This window comes from Ammospiza nelsoni, chromosome 2 (assembly GCF_027579445.1).
Source record: "Ammospiza nelsoni isolate bAmmNel1 chromosome 2, bAmmNel1.pri, whole genome shotgun sequence".
Lineage (NCBI taxonomy): Eukaryota > Metazoa > Chordata > Aves > Passeriformes > Passerellidae > Ammospiza > Ammospiza nelsoni.
In genome coordinates, this window is record NC_080634.1 from 94753915 (window position 1) to 94780304 (window position 26390).

The 26390-nt window shown below is 37.9% G+C and overlaps 1 protein-coding gene across 3 annotated transcripts in view; it reads right to left on the reverse strand.

Annotated features, from left to right (window-relative positions):
- Positions 1-225: 225 nt before the first annotated feature.
- ARHGEF7 (Rho guanine nucleotide exchange factor 7) overlaps positions 226-26390 on the reverse strand; it is a 116122-nt gene continuing 89957 nt past the window's right edge. For 2 of the 3 annotated variants that reach the window (XM_059493091.1, XM_059493102.1), the window contains exons 14-22: positions 26047-26125; positions 24557-24696; positions 23692-23916; positions 22569-22662; positions 19659-19748; positions 16315-16491; positions 7091-7190; positions 6405-6459; positions 226-3316 (exon numbers count right to left, since the gene is read on the reverse strand). In XM_059493091.1, coding sequence (XP_059349074.1) covers positions 3194-3316; positions 6405-6459; positions 7091-7190; positions 16315-16491; positions 19659-19748; positions 22569-22662; positions 23692-23916; positions 24557-24696; positions 26047-26125 — 1083 coding nt within the window. In that variant the 3' untranslated portion in view covers positions 226-3193. The remainder of the gene's footprint in view (positions 3317-6404; positions 6460-7090; positions 7191-16314; positions 16492-19658; positions 19749-22568; positions 22663-23691; positions 23917-24556; positions 24697-26046; positions 26126-26390) is intronic. The other variant, XM_059493097.1, reaches the window with a different exon arrangement.

Below are 26390 nucleotides of genomic sequence, written 5' to 3' on the forward strand. Positions count from 1 at the left end.
CCTCCTCCTCACCCCTCTAAACAACCCTTGCTTTGTGGTTTTTTTTTTTTTTTCTCCAGGCATCAATTTACTATTATAATAGACCATGAAAAAGCTCTTTCAAGATAGTATAGCAGCTACTAAATTGGAGAGGTGCATATTTATATGAATGGCAAAAAAAAAAATAAAGCAATTTCCCTTTATCTCATAGCCCACATATTAGATGAAACATAACACTTCATAGGGTAGGGGAAAAATTCATGGTTTAATTACAATGTAGCATAAAAGCTTTAGTAGTGGATACCAGGATATTATTGTGACATCTAAACTAGAGTTCTTCACAGACACTGTAAACAGATACTCTAAATTCCCTAAATGATTTGCATTAAAAAGGTTTATACAAAAGCAGTCAGTTATTCAATCTTTAGGATGTCATGACATGGTGAGACAAACACACATACATCAGTAAGTACAGAGAAATGTTATGCTACATTTTGGACAGTTCAGAACTGAAAGTGCTTCACATCTATAGGATAAGAAATGGCTTCATCTCCTCATCCCTAAATGATGAGAGCAAACAAACAACCCTTTAATAGGTTAAATAAACAGTGCCCCATTTATCCATGCTTATGTAAAGTTTCCAACAATTCAGAAGGTCCATGGTGACATTTACAATCTATATACACTGTAACAAATTGTCAATGAAAACAAGTTCAGGTACTTCTTGGTTCCCAAAAGTTGGAAGCTGCTCTCTGCACTAGAGACAAAAGCTACCTACAACATTCGGTCAGTTTTCTTTACTGCCTCCTTTTTGTGTGTGTGTGTGTGTTTGTGTAAAAATTAGTCCTCTCAATCCACCTTGAATAAAATCAGTCCCTAAGTCCTGGTCATATTTAACAACTGCTTCATCCCAGTGTTTAAGGCATGTTCATTAGATGTCAGTGTAGGGGTACTGTCAGAAATTAGAATATCACAGGTAGTAAGAGTCAGCAGATTTACACAGCAACACCACTCTTTACAATATAATGCAAAACAAATTGTTATGATGGAAATTGTTCCTGAGTTAAAATTTGCTAAATACTGCTAAGCTTAATGTTTTCCTTTTATACCTCTTCCTCTGGAATGTCCTTTCACATCTGCTCAACTGAAAATTAAAAATCACTCTGAAAATACTCTAGATGTCAAAGCGAAAACGTTAGCAAAATTCTAATTGTATTGACTTTCCCATGTCTAAATTTGGCCATGATAGTATGCATTTGCTGGGGTTAGTATCACTTAGCTTTTAGCAAGGATATTTTCTAAATGTGAAGATAAAATGTCAGTCCACAATTTTGTGCAAATATCAAGGGAAGATTTTGGTAACAATAATTTACAAATTTCAAGTTCTGTGAAGATATAAAACTGGTAATGTAGATATTTTTCATTTTCTCCTCCTTTAGAATTAAAGGAAAACATTTTTAAATTGCAGGAACACAAGACACCTACAAATATATTCAGCTTCCTAAAAGAGACATTTTGTCTATTCAGGTTATGAAGCATCCATTCCCACAGAATTGTTTCTCAAGTATGTAATCATTGACAGAATTTCCTATTTAAAAAAGCTGGTTTTCACTGAAAAAAGTGGGTAGCTTTAAAAGTAGATTTTTCATTAGATTCAAAATGTGCATTACAATTCTTACAACCCAAATCATCCTGGCTCCAACTCACTAAAGTTCGTACAAACATTTGCTGAAGTCTGAGCATTACATTTAGCAGGAGTTAAAAGAGCAGTAGAAAATCAGAATGACAAAAGGTGTGACTCAAGTCTGTGCTATACCTGCACTTCTGACTCAACTGAACACAAACCCCTCAGAAAGCTGCACTGTCTGGAGTCAAATCCAAAGTTTGATGAAATCCAGGAAAACAATGAGCTTTTATGGGATTAGTATTTTAAGTGCTTCATCTGAAGCTCACCGTTTGCAGTGATGTATCATCCATCTCCTATCTTAAATACAAGAAACTGCAGTGATTGCACCTATCAGACTAGGGAATTAATGTTCCTTTATGTATTTTAAAATCTGTCAGCAGTGCAAATTATGAGTTACAGTACAATTTAAAAAAAATCTTCCACATTTCTTTCCATTTAAATCCCAGTAGGACAAAAATCAGCAACAACATGCAAAGAAAAAAGGGTGGGAAAGGAATGACTGCTTCCACAGTATGGGAACTCCAAAAATTATATAGTGGTATAGAAACAAAACTCTGAATGAAGTTTGGCCTAGCCCATGTGTCTTTTGCACAAAGGTTAGCTAAAACTTAATTGCTGTGACAATAAAATATAAATAGCAACAATTTATTCACATAATTCTGGATTAGATTGATTTTTTCCTTTAAGAAACTGTATGATCTGTTATCAGCCAGCTGTATGTTTAAGCACAACAATAGAAAATGTAGTACATAAACACCTAAAAATCACAGTCATAAAAAGCAGGCAAGTACATCAGTCTTTTGGTGGCCAAAGCACAATGGATTAGTCTGCCAAACAAGTGTATGTGAATGTCAATTGTGGGCATTAGATTTGTTAAAAATTGTTTCTACTGTCAATAAACAATTTCCTGTATTTTAATACTGTCCTTAAGGAACTGTAAACTGTTTAAAGTAACAGGTAACAGTAAAGGATTTAAATATAGTGGTAAATAGAAAAATCAGAGGTTTAAATTTGCATGTGTGGTGAGTGGGTAATTTGGAACTAATTCATAATTATCCACAAAGAACTCTGACCTTTCTTAGGTAAGACAGTACTGCCATCATTTCTAACACTTGTGACCATTATGATAACACAAGAAAAAACCCCAACATATCAGCCCTGATACATCAATCACATATGCATTCTAAATTACAGCTATTTACATGAAAAATATATATTTAATTTAAAAGCCACTGAAAAACATGGACTTTTAGTCAGGTGCTGCACTTTATGCAAAATGAGGTAATTTGGATGCAAACAAATTAAGTGTAGTAGAGTTCAGGATCCACAGTCTCCATGCTTAAAGTACAGATTGCTGCAGTAAATGGCTTGACTCTTTCTGTATGTTCAGAGCAAGAAATCACTAGATCCAGTTAAATCCTGTTTTATAGTGCTCTTGATGCAACACTGGCTAATGTCAGAAGGCTTCCCAGCTCAGTTCTACAACTGGTCTTTCAATAGAAAGAAGAAGGGGAAAAGAAAAAGTGGTTATAAGTTGGTTTCATCCCAAGATGGATCATTCATATTCTTTAAAACTTTTCTAACAAGCTTCTCCAAGTCCTTGCGAGCTCTTTGTTCCTCTTCTAATGATTTCTTCATCTTTTTGTTATCCTGTGTAACAGAGACAGAGATATTACTGGTTGGTTTTGGGGGCTTTTAACAGATCTAACTACACATACACTGTCATTTACAAACTCTGAAGACTTTTCCCAATAAAACTGATATTAGCTGTACAAAAGCAAAGCTTCTATTAACTTCACAAGTTACACACAGTTATTTCACACAATGCAACAAAAGCTCCCAAATGGAAACTGAGCTACTTCCTATTTATACTTGGGGGGCTTTTACAAAGCAAGTTCTAGTAACAGATGGCCACTAATCATGAATTCTTCTGCTCAAATCTGATCAATGAGGAGTAGAATATATTTGTTGCTAATGGAGAAGGGAAATGGAGCAGTGAGCAGACTAAACATCCCCTATAAGCACCTCCTGTGATTTTAACTGGTTTCAATCTCCAAAGAGCTTAAAACTTAATGCAAACTCTCTGAAAAGTGTTTTGTGACTAGATTTTAAACTAGACTGATGATTTCCAGCAGTCTAAGAGAAGTCTGAATTTCAAGGAACACCATCTTTTCACATGTATATTAACAAGTAAGTTCTCACTGTTTAGTGTCATGAGGCAATATTGAAATAAACGAACAACAGGACCATAAGGATGACAGGGATCAATCCACAGGAATGCTCACATTGTTTAATCCTGTATAGGTCAAGGTGATGCTGGGAATAGTAGGGAAGCAACCAGAAGGTAAAATCACATGGAAATAAGGCCCCAAGACAAGTCTTAAGGTTTAACAAACACAGGCCTTCAATCCAAGGGTCCAACTGGACTCCCTTTATCTGTCCTTTACAGATATTTTAGAAAAAGGATGAGATCATAAAACCATAGAATGAGTTGAGTTGGAAGGGACTCATCAAGATCATTAGGTTCATCTCCTGACCTTGCACAGGACACCCCAATAATCACACCATGTGCCTGAAAGCATTGTCCAAATGCTTCCTGAATTCAGACAGGCTTGGTGCTGTGACCTGGGCCTGGGGACCTGGAGAGCCTGTTCCAGTACCCAACAACCCCCTGAGTGAAAAACCTTTTCCTAATATCCAACCTGAACCCCCCCTAACTCATTTCATGCTGTTTCCTCAAGTCCTGACACTGGTCACTGGAGGAGATTGGGACGTGCTCCTCCTCTTGCCCTCACAAGGAATTTGTAGACCACAATAAGGCCTCCTCTCAGCCTCCTCCAGGCTGAACAGACCAAGTGACCTCAGCCCATATGGCTTCCCCTGAAGGCCCTTCACCATCCTCATGGCCCTCCTTTGGACATTCTAATAGTTCAATGTCTTTCTTTTATCATGGCACCCAAAACTGCCCCCAGCACTCGAGGTGAGGCCGCCCCAGCTCAGAGCAGAGCAGGACAATCCCCTCCCTTGCCCAGTTGGCCATGCTGTGCCTGATGCCCCCAGACAGGGTTGGCCCTCCTGGCTGTCAGGGCACTGCTGACTCATGTTCAACTTGCCATTGACCAGGACCCCCAGATCTCTCCCATGGCACTGCTCTGCAGCTTCTTGTTCTCTAGTCTGTACACACAACAATGGTCTGTCACCTCATTAACTGCATTCCCTCCTCCTCAAGTCTGTTAAGAAACTTCATTATTGGGAAAGTTCATTATTTTATGTAGGAACTGATTTAAGTTAAGTCTGCCAATTCAGGACCAGCTCAAGTGTATTGCCTGTTGAACAGCAGCTATGAATAAATGATGGAAACTGCCCTAGGAAGGATCCCACTGGTGTCTACACCAGCCAGGACACCATGTACTCCCAGAGAGCCTTTATCCAAAAAGCCCCTGCCAGCTCAGAGATTATTTCTGCCCCTTCTTTGGTTGGCAGCATCAGTGCAGTGGACAAATAAATGCTTTTAAGAAGAGATTCCTGAATTCCTGATATGTTAGAAAATTAAATCAGGCTTTAATATGTTTTAGCTTGGAAGATGTAAGATTCTGAAGAACATCTATTTGGAAAGGCACCAGAAAAGAGAGAGCTGTTGCATGAAGCTCAGGAGAAGGTGACTTTTTATTTAAGGGTCATGGAGCTCTGCAGAGCGTCAATGAGGCTGCACATTTATTCTCTGTACAAAAGCAGGAGGCCAGCAGGACTATTAGTGGGCTCTTATTACTGCTTTTATTATATGAATTGTATTTTTTAAAACACTGCCAAATTCAGCTCTAACCTGGGATACTCATTCTTTATATGCTGAACCCAGCAAATCTAAGTATGCAACACATCAACTGTCCTGTTTCAAGGAGCATGCATGACATCCTTAGAAATACTAGGCATGGTTACAGATGGCAAAAAAAAAATCACATTTATAGTCCCAGACCTGAAGAAATTTGAACACAAATCCTATTTACATTAACACAAGAAATTTTATCCAACTTCTGGTGTCAGAGTGGTAAGCAAATTCACACCTTGCATAGTGAGGAAAATCCAATGCTTCTTTTCACCTATACATTAAGCCAAGTCTACATGCAGCACCATTAACATGGTTAAAACAAGCTATGCCCTGATAAAGTGATATTTTTATTTAATCATGGTGGATATTTAGAACAAGTGACAAAAAAAGCACCCAGAGCTATTGTGAAGCTCTCATTAAAAAAAAAACCCAACATGTGACAGGCACTGGAAAGGACTCGTCTCTAGAAATGAGCAGTTTTAAGAACTGATCCATAGAGGTGTTCAGGTAACTTTAGGACTGTATAATTTTAGAACTATAAATATCTGCTTCTATTTAGCCTTTATTAGTGTTCTCGAGCAACTGTGATTTCTCAGCCTCTGTAATCTTACTTTGCTGGTGATACAGCACAACTGAATTTGCTTAACACCTTCACCATTTCAGAAACTGCAACACCCAAAACCAGCTTAGTAATTCACTTCAGAGAAGCAATCCTCAATGATGTTCTCAAAAGACTGATAACAACATCAGGGAGTGCATTTGTGGCAAATGATATTTTACTTTTAAAAGAAAATCTAGTCCAAAATTCAAGCTCATGACTGTCAAAGTGAACTTGCAAGCCATATTTAGTTTTATAACAAGCCTTCCATCTTTTCTTTCTCCATGTTGCTATAAATGTAGCAAGTTACCAACCTGTCTTAACTCCTGTACTTCATCCTTTAATGCATATACTGTGTCAACAAGGCTTCTAAAATGAAAAAAGAAGATAATCTGTAACAACAGTTTTCAGAAATACACATCTAAATCTATTATTAGACAAAACTGTTTAATGAAATGCAATTAAATAAAAAACACCCCACACCTAATAGCTGATTTCAGACCTGTGTTAAAAAAAAACAAAAAAAAAACTGTCTGTAATCCTTATTTATATTCAGTAAGGCAAGGACTTGTTACCAGCTTCTGTGACAAGAAACACCTGTCAAGCATTTATGGACCTCTGCTGGTTTCTGTATTAAAGCTTTCTAGAACAGAAGTTTAGTTTCACTTCCAACATACACTTTACCAAGAAAGTTGAATGTCACCACAGGCTAACTAGAAGGATAACACAAATTTAACACTGAAATCTGACAGCACTTGGAAAAACTATTTGTAAGTGAAGCACATCACTTCTTGGCATGGGTGGAATAGCTTGCACAGCATATACAAAGAACCAGACATTTAAATGAAGGCCAGCTGCACTGAGAGGACTGGCAGCATACTCCAAACAGTTCTATTCCAACTGCAAACACACCACACACCCCCTGCTATAATGGGAGACACAAGGAGGAAGAGTGCAAAGTTTACTACTTTAATTCATCATTCATTAAACATTTTCTTACTTCTCTTCTATAACAGTCTGACCATTACTTTTAGTTTCTTCTACAATAATTTTTTCTTCTTCTGGAAGCAGAACTTGAGGAGCTGATTCTTTACGGGAACCTGTTGTAAAAATAAATTACAAAGTGAGCAACTCACAAATATCCCTGGGGCATTTTAAAGATTATTCTTTCATTCACCGCATGATACAACCCCATGACCAAGGTATGCCACTTTCCATTTCCCCCTTCCCTCTACACATTAGTTACTGGCACATTTTTTACTTTTGAAACTGCTGCCTTACAACAACAAAAGGTTGTGTGACACCCCTACCCCACTGGTGACATAACTCCCGAGTCACTGACGGGGATGTTACACTGTTCAAGGAACAGTGCACTATTCAACCATCAGTAAAAGCTGTGCAAATTCCCCACTGCAGACTGAGAAAGACATAGCTGTGTTTAAATAACAGCTTTAAGTGTCAAGGATAGATTCTGATCTCACACTGATGCAAATCCAAGATATAATTCTGCTCTAAACCCACTACTCTGTCAGTACAGAGCAGAAGAGTGGTATCAAATGACACAGCAATTAAAGAAAAATAAGTAAAAACTGTTTTCCCCAAAACACTGTAAGCATCCCACTTTGTGTGTGCACACATATACATGCAAACGCTCTTACAGAGAACCTTTTAGTCCTACAATACATTCCTACCAAATGACACACACTCTTTGTATTTAATATGTGTTTTAAAAAGCACTTCATGGTTTGATGATAAAAACTCAAACATTCCAACATCTTCAGAACTTTTTCCACATATTACAATTTATAACACCAAGACAAAACATATAGATCATAAAAATGTAGTTCTGACTAGAAAAGCTACAACTCAGAAATGTGCATCCACCCATAATTCTATAAACATTATTCAATTGGGCTGCAACAAATTACAAAGTTTTTTTTTTTAAGAAGGTCGGTAAATAAATTGGTGTCTAAGCATTTGTTCAGAATTCAAACACTGCAGATAAAGCACTGAAGTTCTTACATTTTTTAATTAAGACATTGGTTTTAACAAACAAGGTACACCTGTCACACATTCACTGTAGTGAACTTCCATTAACCAGGAATTTCTCAAGTCTCATACAGTTGAAACTGATAATTTGGTACTACAGAGCACTTGCCTGCCCAGAGAAATCAGTTGCTGAACAGCTGCTTTGTGCTAGCAGCACTTTTCTTTTAAGGTTCATGGTAAAATACAAAATATAAACAAATAAGCAAAAATGTTAAATAAATCACAATCACTGCAAAATATTAACTTCCCAAACAGCTGCAGTCTTGAGTTCTGAACAGTGAGCTTGTAGGGATCCTATCTTAGCTGCACATGTTTAGCTATTTAAATTATTTTAGCAAACAATGACAAATGTCTTTAATGCAGAAAAAAGTTTCCTTAAGCTTACAGTAAAGATCTAATGTATCAGTAATGTGATTGTCAAAATTATATAGACTAAAGAGAACAGCAGATTTGAGAAAGAATCTTGTCCTCAAAAGCTGTAAATTCTTCTTACGGAGCGAAGAAATCTTTTAAGGGTTAATACACTTCCACTTATTTTCCAGAAGGAACAACCTATAAAACAAACACATCCAAATTCTGTAGGGAGCTCAAGGACACTTCCCTGTGTGTGCTGTCAGTCTCTGTAAAAAGCTCTCTTATGTTTATTTCAGTTAATTGCTTACTGCTCTGCTTTATTAGCCTGGCAGCTAACACAGAACTGAATTAAATGTTGTATTAGGAATTAGTTGGCAGCAGCTGCTACCAGATCACTGCATTTTGGGTCTCTGTACTGATGTGGAGCACACCTCAGCCCAGCACAGGCCAAGGGGACACTGACCAAGGGGAGAGAACTGGCACAGGTTTCTCACCCGTGACTCCATCACCCAAATGGAGCACACATTTTTCCCTTTGTACAGAGCTGCATCCAGCTGCCAGCCTGGGCAGGGCAATGGGTCCTTGCAAAGCACAAATAGCAGAGAGGAGACAGCTTGACAACAACAATGTGCCAGCTGTTCAGTTATACACACACATGCATGTGAAGCAGATGTTACAGCAGCACATCCTGATGGAAGTACAGCAGAGCACAGCACACAACACTGCACAGACACACAAAGCACTTCACCAACATTATTATACACAAAGAGACCTCAGGCTACACAAACACACCCAATGGAACACTGCTGCTGGCAACACTGACCTTCCTGTGCCACAGGACACACTGTGGAGCACAAGTTCACACTTGCCTTCACTGCTCCAATCCCCTTGGTCATACAAACCCTTATTTGTATGTCAGAACTCTTGCTGCTCTTATGGCTCATACTTTTGTAAAAACCCCCACACTTTCTCTCCCTGATCATGATTTGGGTTTTGTGAGCTTTGGAGGGTTTTTCTTTATTGTAGATTTTTTTCCAAAAACCCCACAAGCACATGCTACACAAGCTACAAACACACAACACACTAATCCTGCCACAAAGGACCCAGTCATCAAATGAGTACATGCACAGTAACATCAGACATGAGGTGTCAAGTTCTAAAGGCAAAAAAAAGCTATTTCTGAATAATGCTTTTCTGCATCATTTATGCCAGGAGCTGTTTTTTTTTTGGAAGTAACTTCAATCTGGAAGTAACTTCAAGCAGAGTCATCACTGGCACTCAGCAATATCCCCTAAATTCCACCTTGTACCATCATGAAGTTCTTCAGGCCTACCCCCTACACAACCATTTCCCTCTGCAAAAGCTACAGCTTTAGACATGAAGAGAGGGTTGTGTTACAGTACAGTGGGCACTTCCCACTGAATTAATACTGACAGGACAGTCTGGGAAGTTCGTACAGCTCAGATAATCCTGAACACCTTTGAGACATACTCCACATTTTCATGAAATAGGGTGGAAGAATCAAGTTACTTAAGTTTGCCATATCTGCTATTCCTCAATTCTAAGCACCCAAGTTTGACACTGTATTTTATTACAAGACACTATTCCAAGTCAAAAAGGCCAAATGACTGTATTTAAATTGACCTCAACTGCCCAATTCACCTTGAGACAACATAACCACAAGTTACTAGTCAGTTAGTTTGTAGGGGTTTTTCACATGGGGATTTGTTGTTGTTTTGGACTAGTTTGGGTTTGGGGGTTGGTTTGTTTAATTTTTTTGTTTTTTTAAAGATGGACACCCTGCACCCCAAGCTACACAAAACAGGGTTTCATTTGATTTGGGTTTTTTTTTTGGAGGGGGTGGGTATTGAAGGAAGTAAGGGGAGGAGAAACTATATTTGACAAACCCAAACCATTATTTCAAGATTAACAAGCAAATACCAAGCCAAGTAAGTTGCCATAACTTCTCAATAGGAAACTCTTAAAACCAGGGTCTTGGAAGAATGACCCCACTGTTCAGAAGTTTGTTGAGTAATTAAAGCAAACAACTGACCACTACAATCATGAGTCAATTAAGTTTCCATAAATTAAATTCCATGACAAAAAATAAAGCTATCTATTCAATATCAATACTTCTCAGCACTAGAGTGGAGAATAAAGAACTACAATGCTTTTTGACAAAACCATACCCTCAATTACAGGTTTAGCAAATTTAGCCTCCAGAGTAATGCCAGCAACAACACAGCCCACCTGACAATAAGAGCAGGGCTACAGGCCTTGGCAATACCCCCTACATAACGTGGTAGAACAGGTGAAATACAAGAACAGGCCTGTGAGGAACAGCCCCCTGCTTTTGGTTTTCAGTGTCTGATCCCCTTTCCAGCTAAATCAATCGGTCTAAAACAAGCAAGCAGTTCTGAGCATTTCTATAAATAAGGAAAGCTGGAACCTGTTTGGGTATTTCCATGGTTGAAAGACTTCACAACAAAAGTTCAGTTTACACCTGCCTAAAACAGGCAGAGTGTTACTGGAGTATGGTCTTAACACCAAACCAGGAAGGGACTACAGCAGAGACTGAATGTCACAGAGGTTCTCACTGATGTCTGTTTGCAATCCTAACTCAGAGCCTCAGCCTTTCATTCACTCTCCCCCAAAAGGAGCATGACATCTTACAAAATGGTTGACACAGAGTCAACCCCCCTGCCGTGGGCAGAGACACCTTCCCCTAGACCAGGCTGCCCAAAGCCCCATCCAAACAGGCCTGAGCACTCCCAGGGATGGGGCATTCACAATTTCTCTGGGCACCATGCAATTTTTATATGGCACCATCCTGGCTCCTGACAGAAGCCAGGCTTCAGAAAAAGAGCTGTAAACAGCCTGGTCCTTTGTTTTGAATCATTTAGCAGACAAATATGAAGGCAGTTAAGAATTTTGGCAGGAGGGAAGTAAGAAAATAGGGATGAAATTCAGAAACCTTTCTGCTTTAACTGGATATTAAATCTCTGCCTATGTCCAAAGACCATGTCTGTCAGGAAACATTTAAGCAAAGAGAAAAATGGAGGTGGTTATTCACATTATCTGCTAAAGTAGCTAATTTCAGGGCATCAGTTAAAAGACAGCTCTCCCCAGTCAACCAAGAACAGCTTCCTCCAGCTGGTGAAAGGGAGGAGAAGGCTCATAGAAGACTATGAGTGTCCTAATTTAAGGTATGGAAGTGAGATGAGTGGGCATGGTGGTAATTTCAAGAAGTGCACAGCATTATCTGAGGCCATGAGCAAAGGCTCTGTTGCACAGCTTTTAAGTACTGCTGTTTTCTTCACTTCTTCATACCTTTCCTGTGATTAGGAGAGGTAAGTAGGGGAACAAGGCAGGGATAAAGGCCAAAAGTTTGAAACGGTACTTGTGAATATACAATTCTGTTTTTCGCCAACTTCACAAGCTAAGAAGCTCTCAGAAATAAAATTTACTTGAGTTTCAATGACAGGAGTGTGACTTGCCACTGAAAACAAGTTTGTGCATACAGAACTGTTTAGATCTACCATTAACACTGGCATGTACAGACACATACATTTCCTAGTGAAGCAAATGTTAGACAAAAAATTACTTGTCAGTTTTAAATATTCAGTGTGTCACTGCATTTGCTATATAAATATGTTAAAGCAGTTGAGCAGACCTGACAAATTAACCTTCTCTTTCTTAATAAAATTTTCATGAGGTCCTAATACAAACAATTCTAAAAATGCTCCTCCCTAGATTCTGCATGTGTTGAGATTTAAAAATTGGAAAAATCTGTGCTACAGATCTGCCAAAATCAAAAGGGTATCCTTTACTCTCTTTGTAAAGAAAACTCAAATCAGAAGCCAAATATCAGCTAAAATTTAGTTCACTGTGTAGCATACACCATAGTTTTCAAATTCTTGGGAATTATAAAAAAGGTTTGGGCATGAAGTTGTTTTGTCTTTTTTTAACTAATACAGATCACAAACAGGAATAAAACCTCACATGACTCAGATGACTGATTCAGGCAATTTACAGCAATATGCTTAGATGAGTATAATGGAAACAATCAAGGTGGACCAAAGTACAACTTCATATGTAAACGTTGCTCATGTAAGAACAGAATGGTTTGAGAAGACAGATACACCATCTGAAGACATGGGAGATCCCTGAGACAACATTTGCAAAGAGCTTCTCCACTAAACTGCCTGTATTTCACTAACCAATGCAAAAACTTCCAAGCCCATGGCTGCAGGACTAGAGCTGCTACAATCATAGCAAAACAAAGTTATGATCTTTTAATAGAGAGGGGCGGTTATTAAATTTGTTCTGATGTAAACATTTTAGCACATATATTAGCTTACTGATTTGTTTAAATTCAGTCATATGTATGAAACTTTTAAGCAGAAACACTACAAATAACTCTTGCTTTTAAAATAAAAATGTTGTCATATTAAATCATGAAACCACATCATATACACCCTTAGTATATTAATAACATTTCTTTCTGGCAATGGGACCTGCAGAAGTAGATTTTAGACTGTTCCAACAATTCAGCCCATGCTTCTACTGAGAATATACCAACAAAAAAAGACCCCACAAAAAAACCAACAACAAAAAACCGTACACCAAAAAAAACCAACCAACCAAAAAAAAAAAAAAAAAGAAACAAAAACGAAAACGAAAAGGACCAAAATAAACTCAATTTAACAGGAGAGGAAGGCAACAGAAAAACAATCTATAGATGGCAATGTCTCTGAAATTATTTTTACAAAAAAGGGGATATAGAAGAACACATACTTCCCATTACACTGAATTTCCTGTAGATGCGAACGACATTAAACAAAGATTACACACTTATGTCAAAAAAGGTTTTTCACGTCAGCATTTGATTCCTCTGGGAAGAAGGGAGGAGGAGAAAGCAGGCATAGGGAGAAGAGGATGTGTTAAGTTACAAGTTCTGATGTCCTTTCCCCCTGTGTAATAATTAAATATTAAAGTCACAGTCTAGCAAATGCAAAATTTATTTCAACTGTACATAACAGATGTCCTTTTCATATAAAACAAAACACTTAATTGATATATGCAACCACAAACAATATGCATTACTGTACAGTACAATGAAACATTCAGATATACATCCATTTTGCATTTTCCAAAGGCAGTCACCTACTAAAGATGACTTCTCTCATTCACAAATGAAGTGCACAATATATATTACTCTTTCTATGTTTTACGTCACTATATACACATTACTGTGTTTTGGCAAGATTATGCAAAACACCCAATCAATACTGGCTGGCTTCAGCTTATGGTAAGTACTAATTGATATGGGAACACTGCATAAGCCATGAGAAGAGGGCCTGACAATGGCTTGAACCTACCTTCCAATTCAGGTTCTCCATCCTTCCAGTGTATTTGTAACTGTACACATACAATTTACAGAATTGCATAAACATAAGGTACTGTTATTACCATGACTAAAGTTCCACAGAAATAGAAACACTGAACCTTTGGACTGAATACCATCATTTCCACATTTATCCTTTTTTTGTTTCAAACATTTTGAATTAATACTCCTGATCAGTTCACAATAGTTTACAGCCTGTAATGTTGAAGATGTAGAATGGTTTTAAATGTGCTGTGATGTTAATATGAGAATACACAATATGAGAGATCCTAATTATGATAGTACCTAATGACATAAATGCTACAATAATTAAAGGTGGTAAACTGTCAAAGCTTTGGTGCATAAAAAGTCAAAATCTTCAGATCTGGATAACAAAACTTTCTGTGTGATAAGGTAAGTTCAAGTGCAACAACTGTATTACAAACTCATATTTACACTACATAACATGAAACAGACATAAAAGAATTATCATTTATCCAGTGCAGAAAACATTATTCAACTAGAACACCACATCATAAGAAACAGGGCAAAAAACAATCCGTACTTTCCATATATGTTAAAAAAACAAAACAAAAAAACTGACTGAAAAGAAGAAAGGAGTGAAGTGGGTTACAAATGTGCTGTGAAATGATATGGAGCAGATATACTTATTTCATTTCTCTAAGCAAGACTCCTCCATTTGCAAAAGGTTCAACATACACAAGTTCCTGGTCATTAGATTAATATATGACCAGCAGTAAAATGCACCCCTGAAAACCCTCCTTGGTAAGCACTACTGCTTTTGTTAGTCACATTACAGAATGCCAGCAACAGTGAGAGAGGATAAAGCAGGGGATCAAACAAGACTGAAGGCAAATTGAAGACATGAAATGCCTTGAAACATCATCTCCACCCTGACCACGTTCTGGAATCATGCACGTCTAGCAATTGCAACTTTCTGATCATGTGACCTGCAGAGAGGTATTGATTACCTTTTAAACAATGTGATCAAGTTGCCAGGCTGCAGGTAAATTTCATCACAATTACTCTGAACTTGTTCATAGAGTAGTACCTGAACACTGGATAGCATGCTTCTGTGAAAAGTGATAAGGGTGTTGCACTTGGGAGCCCTGGCAAAACTGAGAACTGTTTCTGTCCTTTCATCACTTTCACCACACTTTTCCCTAATGCTTACAAAGATTTGGAAAACATGCCATTTTTGTTTTGATGCCAATTACTTTAACAAGTCAGAGCACACACACAGTTCACCCCAGCAGTGCCCCAGGTGCAGGTTTGAGACCTTCAGCTGTGCACAGCATGTCACAGTTCTCTGAAAAAGCCAACATGACTGTAAGTGAAGAGCTGCTGCTGAAAACAAACCTGCTTATGAGAGAAGTTACAAGACACAATAAAATCTGTCACAGACATGCTCCAAACAGTACAACCCAAAAGCCAAGCATTCTATTATTCAGAACTTCAAGCAAGCCAATTTGATCACAGTTGTACCTAGAGTTTCAGATGCTGAACACTGGAGCCTCCATCAGGGGAATCATTTTCCTCTCGTCTTTTCAAGAAGAATGGTCAATTGAGAGTTGACAGTTGGGTATTTTAACAGGCAAGTAAACATCTAAACCCTGCTTTCTGCCACACTACTGCACACAGTAAAGTGACAGTATGACCACAGGTAACATGAGAGTACCAAAACACTGCATGTAATGAGCATGGACTGCCAGGTTTTCATGACAATTGCTGAACTGGGGTGGGGAAAGAGCAGCAAGGTCCTTCATATAAACGTTTTAAGCAATGAGCAAAAGACAGCAGTATAAAACCAGAAATTTTTATGGATTAGCAAATGCTCTTCCAAACAAACAGGCCAGATATGTGAGTATCTGAATGATTTTACAGCTCTTGTACTGCTTATTCTTAGGCTGCATTTCACTTACTCTACCAGCTATGTATTTTGTTAATAATACGTAGAAAATCCAACCACTACGGTATTTCCATATAGCTGGCACTCAGCTCTCAAACCAGTATGGCTTCAGTACAAAATATAAAAATGTGCTTATCCAAAATAAAAGCAGAACAAAGGACCTGTTACTACACTGACCAAGTCAAAAGAAAAAAAAGACCATTCAGAGCTACAAATTAACATCTGTCAGTTTAAAAAACCCTCAAGAAGTATCATCCTTAACAGGATATACACTTTTTAGAATTACTTTTTTTTTACGTGTACTGAATTGACAATAGAGCCTTCCACCAGGTATAACTGAAGTTTCAGGAGCTCCCTCAGAAGTTGTTAAAATATCACATTAAAGAGACAAGGAACAGCAAGAAAACATCTAAGAAAAGCAGGCTGTGATACAACAAGCATTTGTTAAGAAAAAGCTCAGAAGTGCATTAGTTCTGGTGAGAGATATATGAGCAACAGCTCTTACGAGATGTAGACCCCATTCTGTAACTATGGGCTGTCCATATACTGTCATAGTCAGAGTCTTCTGAGAGGTCTGAAGGCTCCAAACGAGAAAGGCTACTGCGACGACCCAAGGAGTCTAGACTTGATTGGTCATCATCAGCCAAGACGTGATTATGCATCAGGTCAGTGCCTTGCCATGCTAAGGATGTATAGGTGAAATGAAATGGTGGATGTGGATAGGCAGAGGTGGGATGAGGAGGAGAACGTAAGGAATAGCCACAACCAAACACATGAAATAAAAGCAAAAAGGTGATGGGAAGAGAAGGAAAAGAGAAAATATTGTTAAAAAGGCACCAAAGTTGGTTTTTTTCTTTTTTTTTTTTTTTCAAATTTGTTTGGGGTTTAGGTATAAATTACACTCAGCACATAATGTTTGAACGGTTACAATACAATTTTGAAGTGGTTTTTAAGTTTCTAGGCAGTCTCAGTTGAGAATTTTGAGTAACAAAATATTGTTTGAAAGTAGAATTTTTGAAGAGGAAGTCAGGTTCTTTTGAAATACAGAGTCAGTTCTGGTCTGGGGAGGATTTGACTGGGCACAGAGCAGTAAACAAACACAGTAAGCCAGCATGATCCAGCACCAATGTGAAAAGCAACAGTCCCTTCCCCATCACGTATCTGTACCTCATCCTTTCCCTCCCTTGCAATGACACAGTCTTTTGTACAGCTGCTTCATGAGCCAGGTCAGGAAACAGCTTCAGATGAAAAAATCTTTTGCAGGGTTAGTTTTTTCAAGCAGGTAATTTTCCCACCAGCTCACAACACAGCCAACAGAAGTGCTTGTGTCACCACTGTGAAGAGGAAAATGAAGGGGGAAAAAGAAAAGCAAAGGTTCTCATGCAGAGCAGAGCTGCTGATTACTAAATCAGCAGCAACACCTTGCACCCATTGAAGGAGACTGTCAAAGCATATTTTTTTCTGTGCCCATACCCCTTGTTATTTGTTAAACCACATGGCAAATTAACTCACAGAAAAACATGGCCAAGAGCCTAACAGTGACACAGCCTAGCCTATTCTGACCCCTCACACACCTCTTCCTACATGCCTGAGTCCATCCCCGCCAGTTAAATATTTTTAGATTTCTAGGGTCATTGGTCAAACATAGTAAGGACAGGTTTTTCAATTTTTCAAGGCCTGGCAATATCCAAGGATTGAAGCCATCTAAGTGGCCATGTTATAAGCCACCATGATATTGCAGAGGATTTTAAGTCTTCATTTGAAGCAGAAATGCAAAATAAGCTCAGTGTACAAAAAGCACGAGAAAGTCAGACTCTGCTCTTTCATTTCCATCTACCTACCCAAATTAAATCCCACCTTTTCCCACCTAAAAAAACTGATAAAAAGCTGCTTTGCTACCTCTAATACCACACCTTACCAGTTTGCACTGATGCCATAGCTCTGCTGTACTGACACTGCCAAAAGCAGCAGATTAAGGTGCAGTAGGGGAATTACCCAGTGAGTGCTGTCAGGGACAGGCAGAATATTAAGAATGGAGTATGTAAAAACCAGCATACCTCACAGATGAAAGGCAACTCTCTCATTCTATTATTCTACACTGACTACTGCTCCAACAGAAGCAATTTCAGCTTTATAGGTTCTTCCCCCATTTCCAATTCCAGTTTACAAATGGACCTTCTGAAACCTAGTCTTAGGTGCCAACACTATGCTTTCCAAACAGCAGCTGTGTGCCTAATCAATAAAAATTGTTTCTTGCTGCAATTAAGAGCAAATAAAAGAGCTGACTTCTGATGTATGCAATGATACCCACAGCACTATGTATATTTAAGAAATATACATAGACAGGAAAAATAGGCAAGCAAAAAAAAAAAATCATATCCACTTCATATCTGCACACACACACTACTGTGCAAGTGCAAATGTTTTCCCTACCATTTCTTGTCACATTATCCTTGGAAATAACAGAACACAGTTGAGGTGTTTAAACAGCAATCATCTCATTTGATTTTGTTTGGAACAACAGCATATCTTCAGAACTTTGAACTCATTCATTCCCTTTATCCAATTAAACACACTACTGTAATGACTGTAGGACTATAAAGAGATTAGTATTTAAAAAACAGTAGTAGTAGCTGATTTCATGATCTTGGAGAGCTACAGTTCATTAAGACCCAAAGATTAAAATTAGGGCTTTTGTTGTTATTTGAGAAGTTTTTACAGTCTAATATAATTACCATATTCCCATAGTAAGTTACATAGGAATACAAAGTAGCTGTATTTTTTTCAAGGTGGCAATAGCAAATAAACATGTATTAGGAAAATTCAATAACTAAGTCTGCAATTGTGTTTCAAGACTTCAACTGTCAGCATGAAGTGCTTTTGCTTGGAAGCAAAACAGGCCTAGAGCACTGTAGGCAGCAGTAAGAGTGATTAATGTTGCAAAATTTAAACATCTTTAGTGGACAAGAAGTTAAAATGTCCAGCCTTCTAGTTCCAGCAAAACCAGCCAAGTACCTCAAATTCATTATACTGTGTTCCAAGGATCTCCAAATTAAATTTGTATTCAACAGTGCAAAAAGGAACAAAGGCAACAGCATTTTCTCCTTCCTTGTGTAAATGGAACACATGCTGGTGGACTCCCCTGCTTTGAGCAATGTTTTACTTACAATACAGAGGAACTCCACATGGCAACCTTGATTTGGATTAAATGAAGTAGGACCCCAGAGGCACGTTACAGGCTTTCAATATGCTAGGTATTGATCTGAGAAACTAAAAATGGCTTTAAGCAACACACATCTGAGAACAATTTCTCCTGAAATTATGAGACGGGATTAAAATTTGTAGTTAATACTGAAAACAACTAGTGACAATAAAATTAAAGAAGTTTTTATCGGCCTAGGTTACTTTTCCATGGACAAAGCCTTTGCTGAACAGAAGACAACAAAAATACAGTCCTCCAAAATTACAATGACTTCATCATTCCTCCTACTTACCAGCTTCTTGAAATTTATCCAAAAGCACACTGATTAGCTGTTATATTCAGTTCAGACATCTCTTATTCATTGGTAAAGCTTTAGTAAAATTTTAAACCATGACAAGTAGCTACATTTAGGTTTTTGTTGTTTTTGATTGTTTCAAAATACTGAAAAAATTATAGCCTCTAACCACGGTCCTTGGCATACAATACATAAACACCTGACATTGATGTTAAACCAGAAACAGGTTATTATTTGCAGGTCCAACTTACTATTTGCAAAGGCCTGAGAATATACAGAACTCTCTTTTGCAAACTATTTTATTGATGTTTTAGCTAGAAAGTACTGAAATAGGTAGAAATGGCTAACTTACTTGAATTTAATGTCTGACGTGTTTTGGCACTTGTGCAATATGCTTCAATGACTTTAAGAATTTGAGCATCTTCTTCTAAAGCAGCTGTACCTAGAATCAATGGGAAAAACAGAATTTTAAACATGGGCATGTTTCTTAATATAGAAAAGCCTTTGTAAATAAGTACAGTTCAGTTGAGTCCAAAGTTCAGCCTAATCAACCATTGAAAATTGTTTTAATCATACCATTTTAAAAATCAAACTTCAATGAACAAAAGTAACAGTCTAAAAAGACAAATGCTATTTTGAAATGCTTAGAAATAATTCAATTCAGAGTAACCACCCACACATTCGAGAAATTTTCTGAGCATCTGATATTGTACAGAATGTGTTTTGAAGTGTGAGGACTCTCATTCTAATCCAGTCATTTTACTGAAAAACCCCTGTATATTGAAGTTTTTATATAAACACACAATTCAATATCCATACTATTCCATTATTTTAATCAAATGATCAAGGAACAGAACACTAATTCACATAAAACATCTTGAAAACTTTTTGCATCTGTGTATATATATATATATATATATATATATATGTGTGTGTGTGTGTTTGTATATATGTATATATATAAAATCATATTTACCCCCCAACAGCACACAACTGAAAACAGAACTCAGAATTAACAGCATAACTTCAGTGCAGCATGGAGAAGGGAACATGCTGCTATCATGTACATATATCTGTGAAAAGTGACAACTCTAAACTATTCAGACTTCAACAGAAATAGCACTACTGAACAAATTTAACTATTCAAGCTTAACATGGCAACATTTTCCAAAAGGTAAAGCTCCACAGTGAATCTCATGGGGTGACTCAGTAAAAATAGTGTCAAATTGTTCACTGACAATAGAGTGAACCTCTACCATTATTACTTTAGATTAAAGCAGAAGTCTATGTGCAATAAAAGTCAATTTGTTGTTTTAAAAGCATTTTTCCTCTTTTCCCCTGTGAAATAACTAGGTTTGAAGATTTCCTGCTTCATGAATCTGAGGAGCCTTCAACATCAAAATGCAGTTGTATTCTCTGCCAGCCAATGCATCCTGTTGGGTTTTGTGATTTATTATCACCAGAACAAAGCCAACTTTCCAAACATTTGTTGGGACAAGCTAGCTACTGCAGAAATTATCTTGACCCAATATAATTTTCCTACAGCTTAAGAGATGCAAGAACTCTAAAGTATGGGTTATCCCTCTTTCAAGGCAGGAAAAATAATTGGATTTTGTAGTTACAATGCAGCACCATATAATTACAGTAGCAGGGCAAATACTACACTTCTGAAATAGCATTTTGAGGGCAGTCAGTTGAAACATCTCAGTTCTTTCGTCTGTTGAAATGCTAATTTGACACAGCAGCTCTCAAAACATAGCCCATAAATCCTCTGGATTCCTGACAAGAGAAGTAACAAAACCCAGACCTCTTTACCAATGCTTTAAGTTTGACAGAAATAGGAAACTTTTATAGCTCCACAAAAAAAAGTTGAGAAAGTTGAAGAAACACTAACAGAAGCTTCTAATTACTGATTAGGAAAGATGAATACCAAGAATATGTAAGAAACACACCAAAAAACACCTTTGAATAAAAGTTATCAAATCAGGAGTAGAACAGTGTATTTGCAAGCTACAGACTCCTTCTTTCTCCCAAGTAAAAATCCTAAACTCCTCCCATTGTGTTCTTTAACAATTGCTAAACCTGCAAGTTGACAGCTTCTTCATCATCATTACAACTACTGAATCTCCATTCTCCAACATCTGAAATGATACTGTAATACAGTACTTTCATTTTTCCTAAACAAATACCTTGCTGTAAGGATAAAACATCCTGAACTACAACATCCACTTGCTCATCCGTGAACAGAGAATCATTCTACTCATTACCTTAACCTTTGCCACATGACATTCACAGAACATTCAGAAGGACTAACACCTCAGACAAACCAAGAGCACCCTGAGGAAAAGCTCTTTCTCTCCAGCTCTATATAAGCCTGTGAGAGACAACTGCCACAATAACACTCTTCCTGCACTGAACACTCGTGGCACAGACTCTTCAATAAAAGTCCATGAGAAAAAGAAAGACTCAGAGAAGCAAAGGCTACAGCAAAAATCTCTCCAATAAAACACCCTTTTATTGATACAAGTAATCTGATTATTCATCCACACACATTTCTATAGAAGAATTACAGCAACACTGACAAGTGAATACTGTGCTTGCTTGATAACATTAATGCTCCCTCCACTTTAAATTATCCCAACATCCAGATTTTGACCTCTCTCTTTCTGTACATTACTAAGTCTCTCTCAGATCAGCGTTTTTCTTCAGACTTCAGGCAGCCTAAATAGTCGTAATTTATTTAGTTACAGATATTATTCACAGGAGACAAGAGAAGACTATTGGATCCTAGGAGTAGTGATTATGGAAGCAACTTGTCTTCAAATCAGCACCAATAACCAGCTTTCCAACACCCAGGACAGCAGAAGCTCCTACCAAGACCAACTAAAGAACATAGCTACAAAGTATTCTGCAAGAGTGGTTCAGCATCCTCACCTTGTTGCTTACAGTACTAAAAGACATGTTTAGCTCACTGAACTTCACCTGTGAACCTCCCTAGTGAACCTCCCTTCCTTCTGTAACAAACAGAAATAGGCACTTCACAAGCAGACGCCCACTGCAGCAATCAGTAAAGCTCTACAGATGCCATCACAGCAGAAGGTGACTATAACAAACCATCCCTGGACACACCTACCCCTCTCCCCTGACATGAGAGAGGAAACCAGGTGACTTGCTTACACTGTACACCTAACTCTTACAGAAATTAAACTGATGTTAATTCCAGTCTTTGTGTTATGCAGATATTTGCTCAAGTCTCTCTTACTTTTTCTCAGTGCAAACTCTTCATCCGATGGTTTCCTCTCTGGCTTGCGTTTGGGAAGCAGCTTTTTCATGGTTTTAGGGCTTTTACTGAGATCCTGTACAGGAAAAATAAAAAGTAGAGCTTCTAGACAGTATTTCAAAAATTTAACTTCTAAGATGCATGCAGGAATTACTATCTAAAAACCTTTTAACAGCACCAAAATTCAGCTGACTAATATTTTTTGCCATGTTCAATTTGCTTGAATGGCTGATTTCCTCTCTACCCTTCCTCCAACTATATACACAGCCAAATATTTCATCTGTTCTGTTAAGAGAAATATACATAAAACCTGCTGCAAAGGCATTCAGCCTGTTTGGGAGCTAGAGTGAAGAGAAGAGGCAGGAATATTTACTGAACAGTTTAAGAAACAACCCATTTCACTTGTCTACTGGGAAGCAAGTAAAAGAGGGACCTAACAAGGAAGCTGGGCAGGTCCTACACTCTTCAAAGCCCAAATCTGTAAAAGTCTAGGTCTATTTTTACAGAGGTCTACAGGGGAAAAAAAAAAAAAAAACAAAAAAAACCCAAAACCAACATAACAAACAAACAAAACCCACAAACAAACAGGAAACCCAGCAGCATTTCTGCTCAAAATGTGGTCATGGTAATTTACAGAAATAATACTAAGTTTCATGAACAAAAGGAAGATGCTGATCTACCCTTTACCTTAAGGATGCAATGCATGTTCTGTGGAAACACAGAACAAGAAAGTAAAAAGGTGACTAAGCAGGACCTACCAAAGTTGATCAAGACAGGTTTTGGATGTTATTATAGGCTAAACAGTATAAGGATTATTGAAATTTTAATACATTGGAGACTTTAGTGGCTTACACATGAAAGCATAGAAGGATTTCAAGTCAAATTACAAAATATGCATATAGTACAGCCAAACAGAAGAATCTCCTACAGCAGCAAAGTTTCAATACAAATCGTGCACTGCAGATCAACTCTCACTTGTTTCCTTTTGTTTACGAGATTTACAGAATTAAAGGAAAGTCACATACACACAGCCACCACAAAAATTAAAACTTCCCTCTGCAGGCCTGCCACACTGTGCTGTTCCTGGCTGCTGGCCCTCACTCACCTCTTTGTAGCAGAGAGCAGCTGAAGGGCGCAGCGGAGGGGCCGGCCGCAGGCAGCTCAGGCTCCACGGCTTGGGCGTTTTGGGAGGTTCCAGGGGCCCCCAGTTGATTGTGGTGTGTGGGGTCCCATGATGGGAGGGATGAGGGAGAGTGTGGTAGGCAGGAGTCAGTGGGATTGGCTTGCTGTCTGAATGCTTGCTGGAGGGAGTCACTGGGTGGGAAGGAAGCTGTCAAACATGATGGGAAAGGAAAGGAGGCATATTATCATAATGGAGACATGGTGTCATCAAGGACTGGTGAAATAATCCCACTTGCTATAGAATTCTTGTTTATTACAGCTGGCCTTCAAAAAATTTTACACTAAATTATTTTTTGGAAAAAAGAAGCTGAATTTTTTTTCATTGTCTACCACAGACAGAGCACAAACTAAAGATAGAACAGCTACAAGCAGCCCTGCTCCCACTTCTCTCACCACTAAGGGTGGAGCTAAATTTAGAACCATTCATATCCAACAATTCAAATGCAGAACCCAAAAGAAATTACTGTTTCTTCACAGCCTGTCAAGTACATCACCAATTACAACCTACTGTTCTAAGTATACTTAAAAGATGGTGATGTAGGCACTTGGTCAAAACAGAAAAAGTAATGATAATGAACTTTCTTTCACCCCAGTTAACTGTTACACTGAGTTTTAAGCCTTTTATTCTTTGTTCATACAATTAAAAACAGAATTATCTTTTTACCTATTAAATACAGTGACAAAATTCAGTTCTTGTTACTAATGGCTAAAAGAAAAAAAGGCTTTCCATGGTGTTATATTTGCCAGACAATCTAATTATAACCTATTTCTACTCATTAATTTCTTACCGTGTGAGATGGCACAGAGTGAGGTTTAATGGTGGGATTCCCAACAGTTGTGACTTTGGTTTGCTTCTGCAGGTGATCCACCCATTCATGCAAATCTTGTTGGTTGTTACAAGACACTAATATCCTTTCAATCATATTTCCTAGGTGATAGACACCAGAAAAACATAGGAAATGAAAAAATAACAGTTCAGTCAATCTGACATGATTAAAAAAGATACTTATTTCTTAAAACAATATCCTCTCAATACTAAGCAAAAATTTGAACCATATTTTCAGTACAAGAGCATCCCACTTCTCCAGGTTGTAACACACATCGCCTCCATGTATTTATTCTTAGCCTAGCACAGGAGTTCTACTTTTTTCCCCTAACTCTAGTAATTAAGCACAACCTTAAATGACAAGAGTAGGACACGGGCTCATTTACTAGCCTTATGCTTCTCCATCCTCCCCAGCAAAGCCAGCACATAACCTAAAATGTCATTCTTGAGTCTGCACACTACAACACAGGAAAAGTTATAAAATAAGAGTTCACCAATCTTCTCTCAGAAGAAGGCATAAAATTAAAGCTAAGGCAAAAGTCACTTGGGAATGTAATGACAACCAAAAATAACTTTCACTTCTGCACTTGACACCATTTAACCCATTGCATTCCCCTTGAGGTCAGCTTCATAGCTATTATCACAAAAAAGTCATTTTTTCTCAATAGAAACAATTTTTTCCCCTGTGAGTCATGGCATTGATATCATACCTGAGACAGTCAAAATTAGTTTCTTTAAATGCAACCTGCTTGGATGTAGAACTGATCCAGGAAATTAATGAAGATACAAAACTCCACAATGGGGGACCTTGCACTGTCCTTTAAATTGTCTCAGAACATACATGATGAAATGAACGACTAAACAGAAATTACCTATAAGCACAATGGCAACAATCATTAACATCAGAGATGCTAAAGAAGCATCTTGTTTTCTCAGAAAGAGGTGGGAAATTTCTAGAAGAAAAATCTTGCTCAAAGCTCTTCCAGATCCTCTTGAATTCTTATTCTTTCAGTAAATAGTGTACTTGGAACTGCTTCATCACAAAAAATCTTCTCCAAGGCTACTGCCTTCGTTCATTAAGATACAGAAATTCCAGGATGAATCCCATGCAAAGAGCTCCTTAACTGCTTAAGAGAAGCAGTAAAAAGCAGCCTTCAGGTGAGGCTCTGGGTAGATGTGTTACAAAGCCTGAAGAACCACAGATGGCTGAGGCTGTAAGGGACCTCTGTAGGTCCCCACTGCTCAAGCACAGACACCTGGAGCTGTTTGCCTGAGATCATGGCCAGGGGACTTTCCAGTACGTCCAAGGACAGCCATCTCCCCAGGCATCCTGTGCCAGTGCTTGGTCACCCTCCCAATAAAAAGTTTTTTCCTCTGTTCAGAGTGAGCATATGATGTTTGAAATAGTACATGCTGGAATAACTAGCAAATAAAAACACTAATGGGCAATACCTGATATTTCAAATGCATTTTTATGGTTTTCACTGTCTTCTAGCTTTGTAATAGTCATTCCTGTCATAGGCAGTTTTCCCTTAAAAAGAAAAACATAACATCAGCATTAAATACAAAATACATAAAAGCATTACCAATTAAAGAAAATACTAAATTTAAGCTCTGAAAAAAGATACTCCCAGTAAATTGACATACACCCTGATGGGTTTAAAAACATTCAAAAATCCATACAAACACCTCACAATGGGAGTTTTTCATATCTCCAGCTTCTGCAAATGACATCTGTGATGTCAGTAAGTCTAGCTGATACCTACTCAGGCTACAAAATCCATACAAACACAACA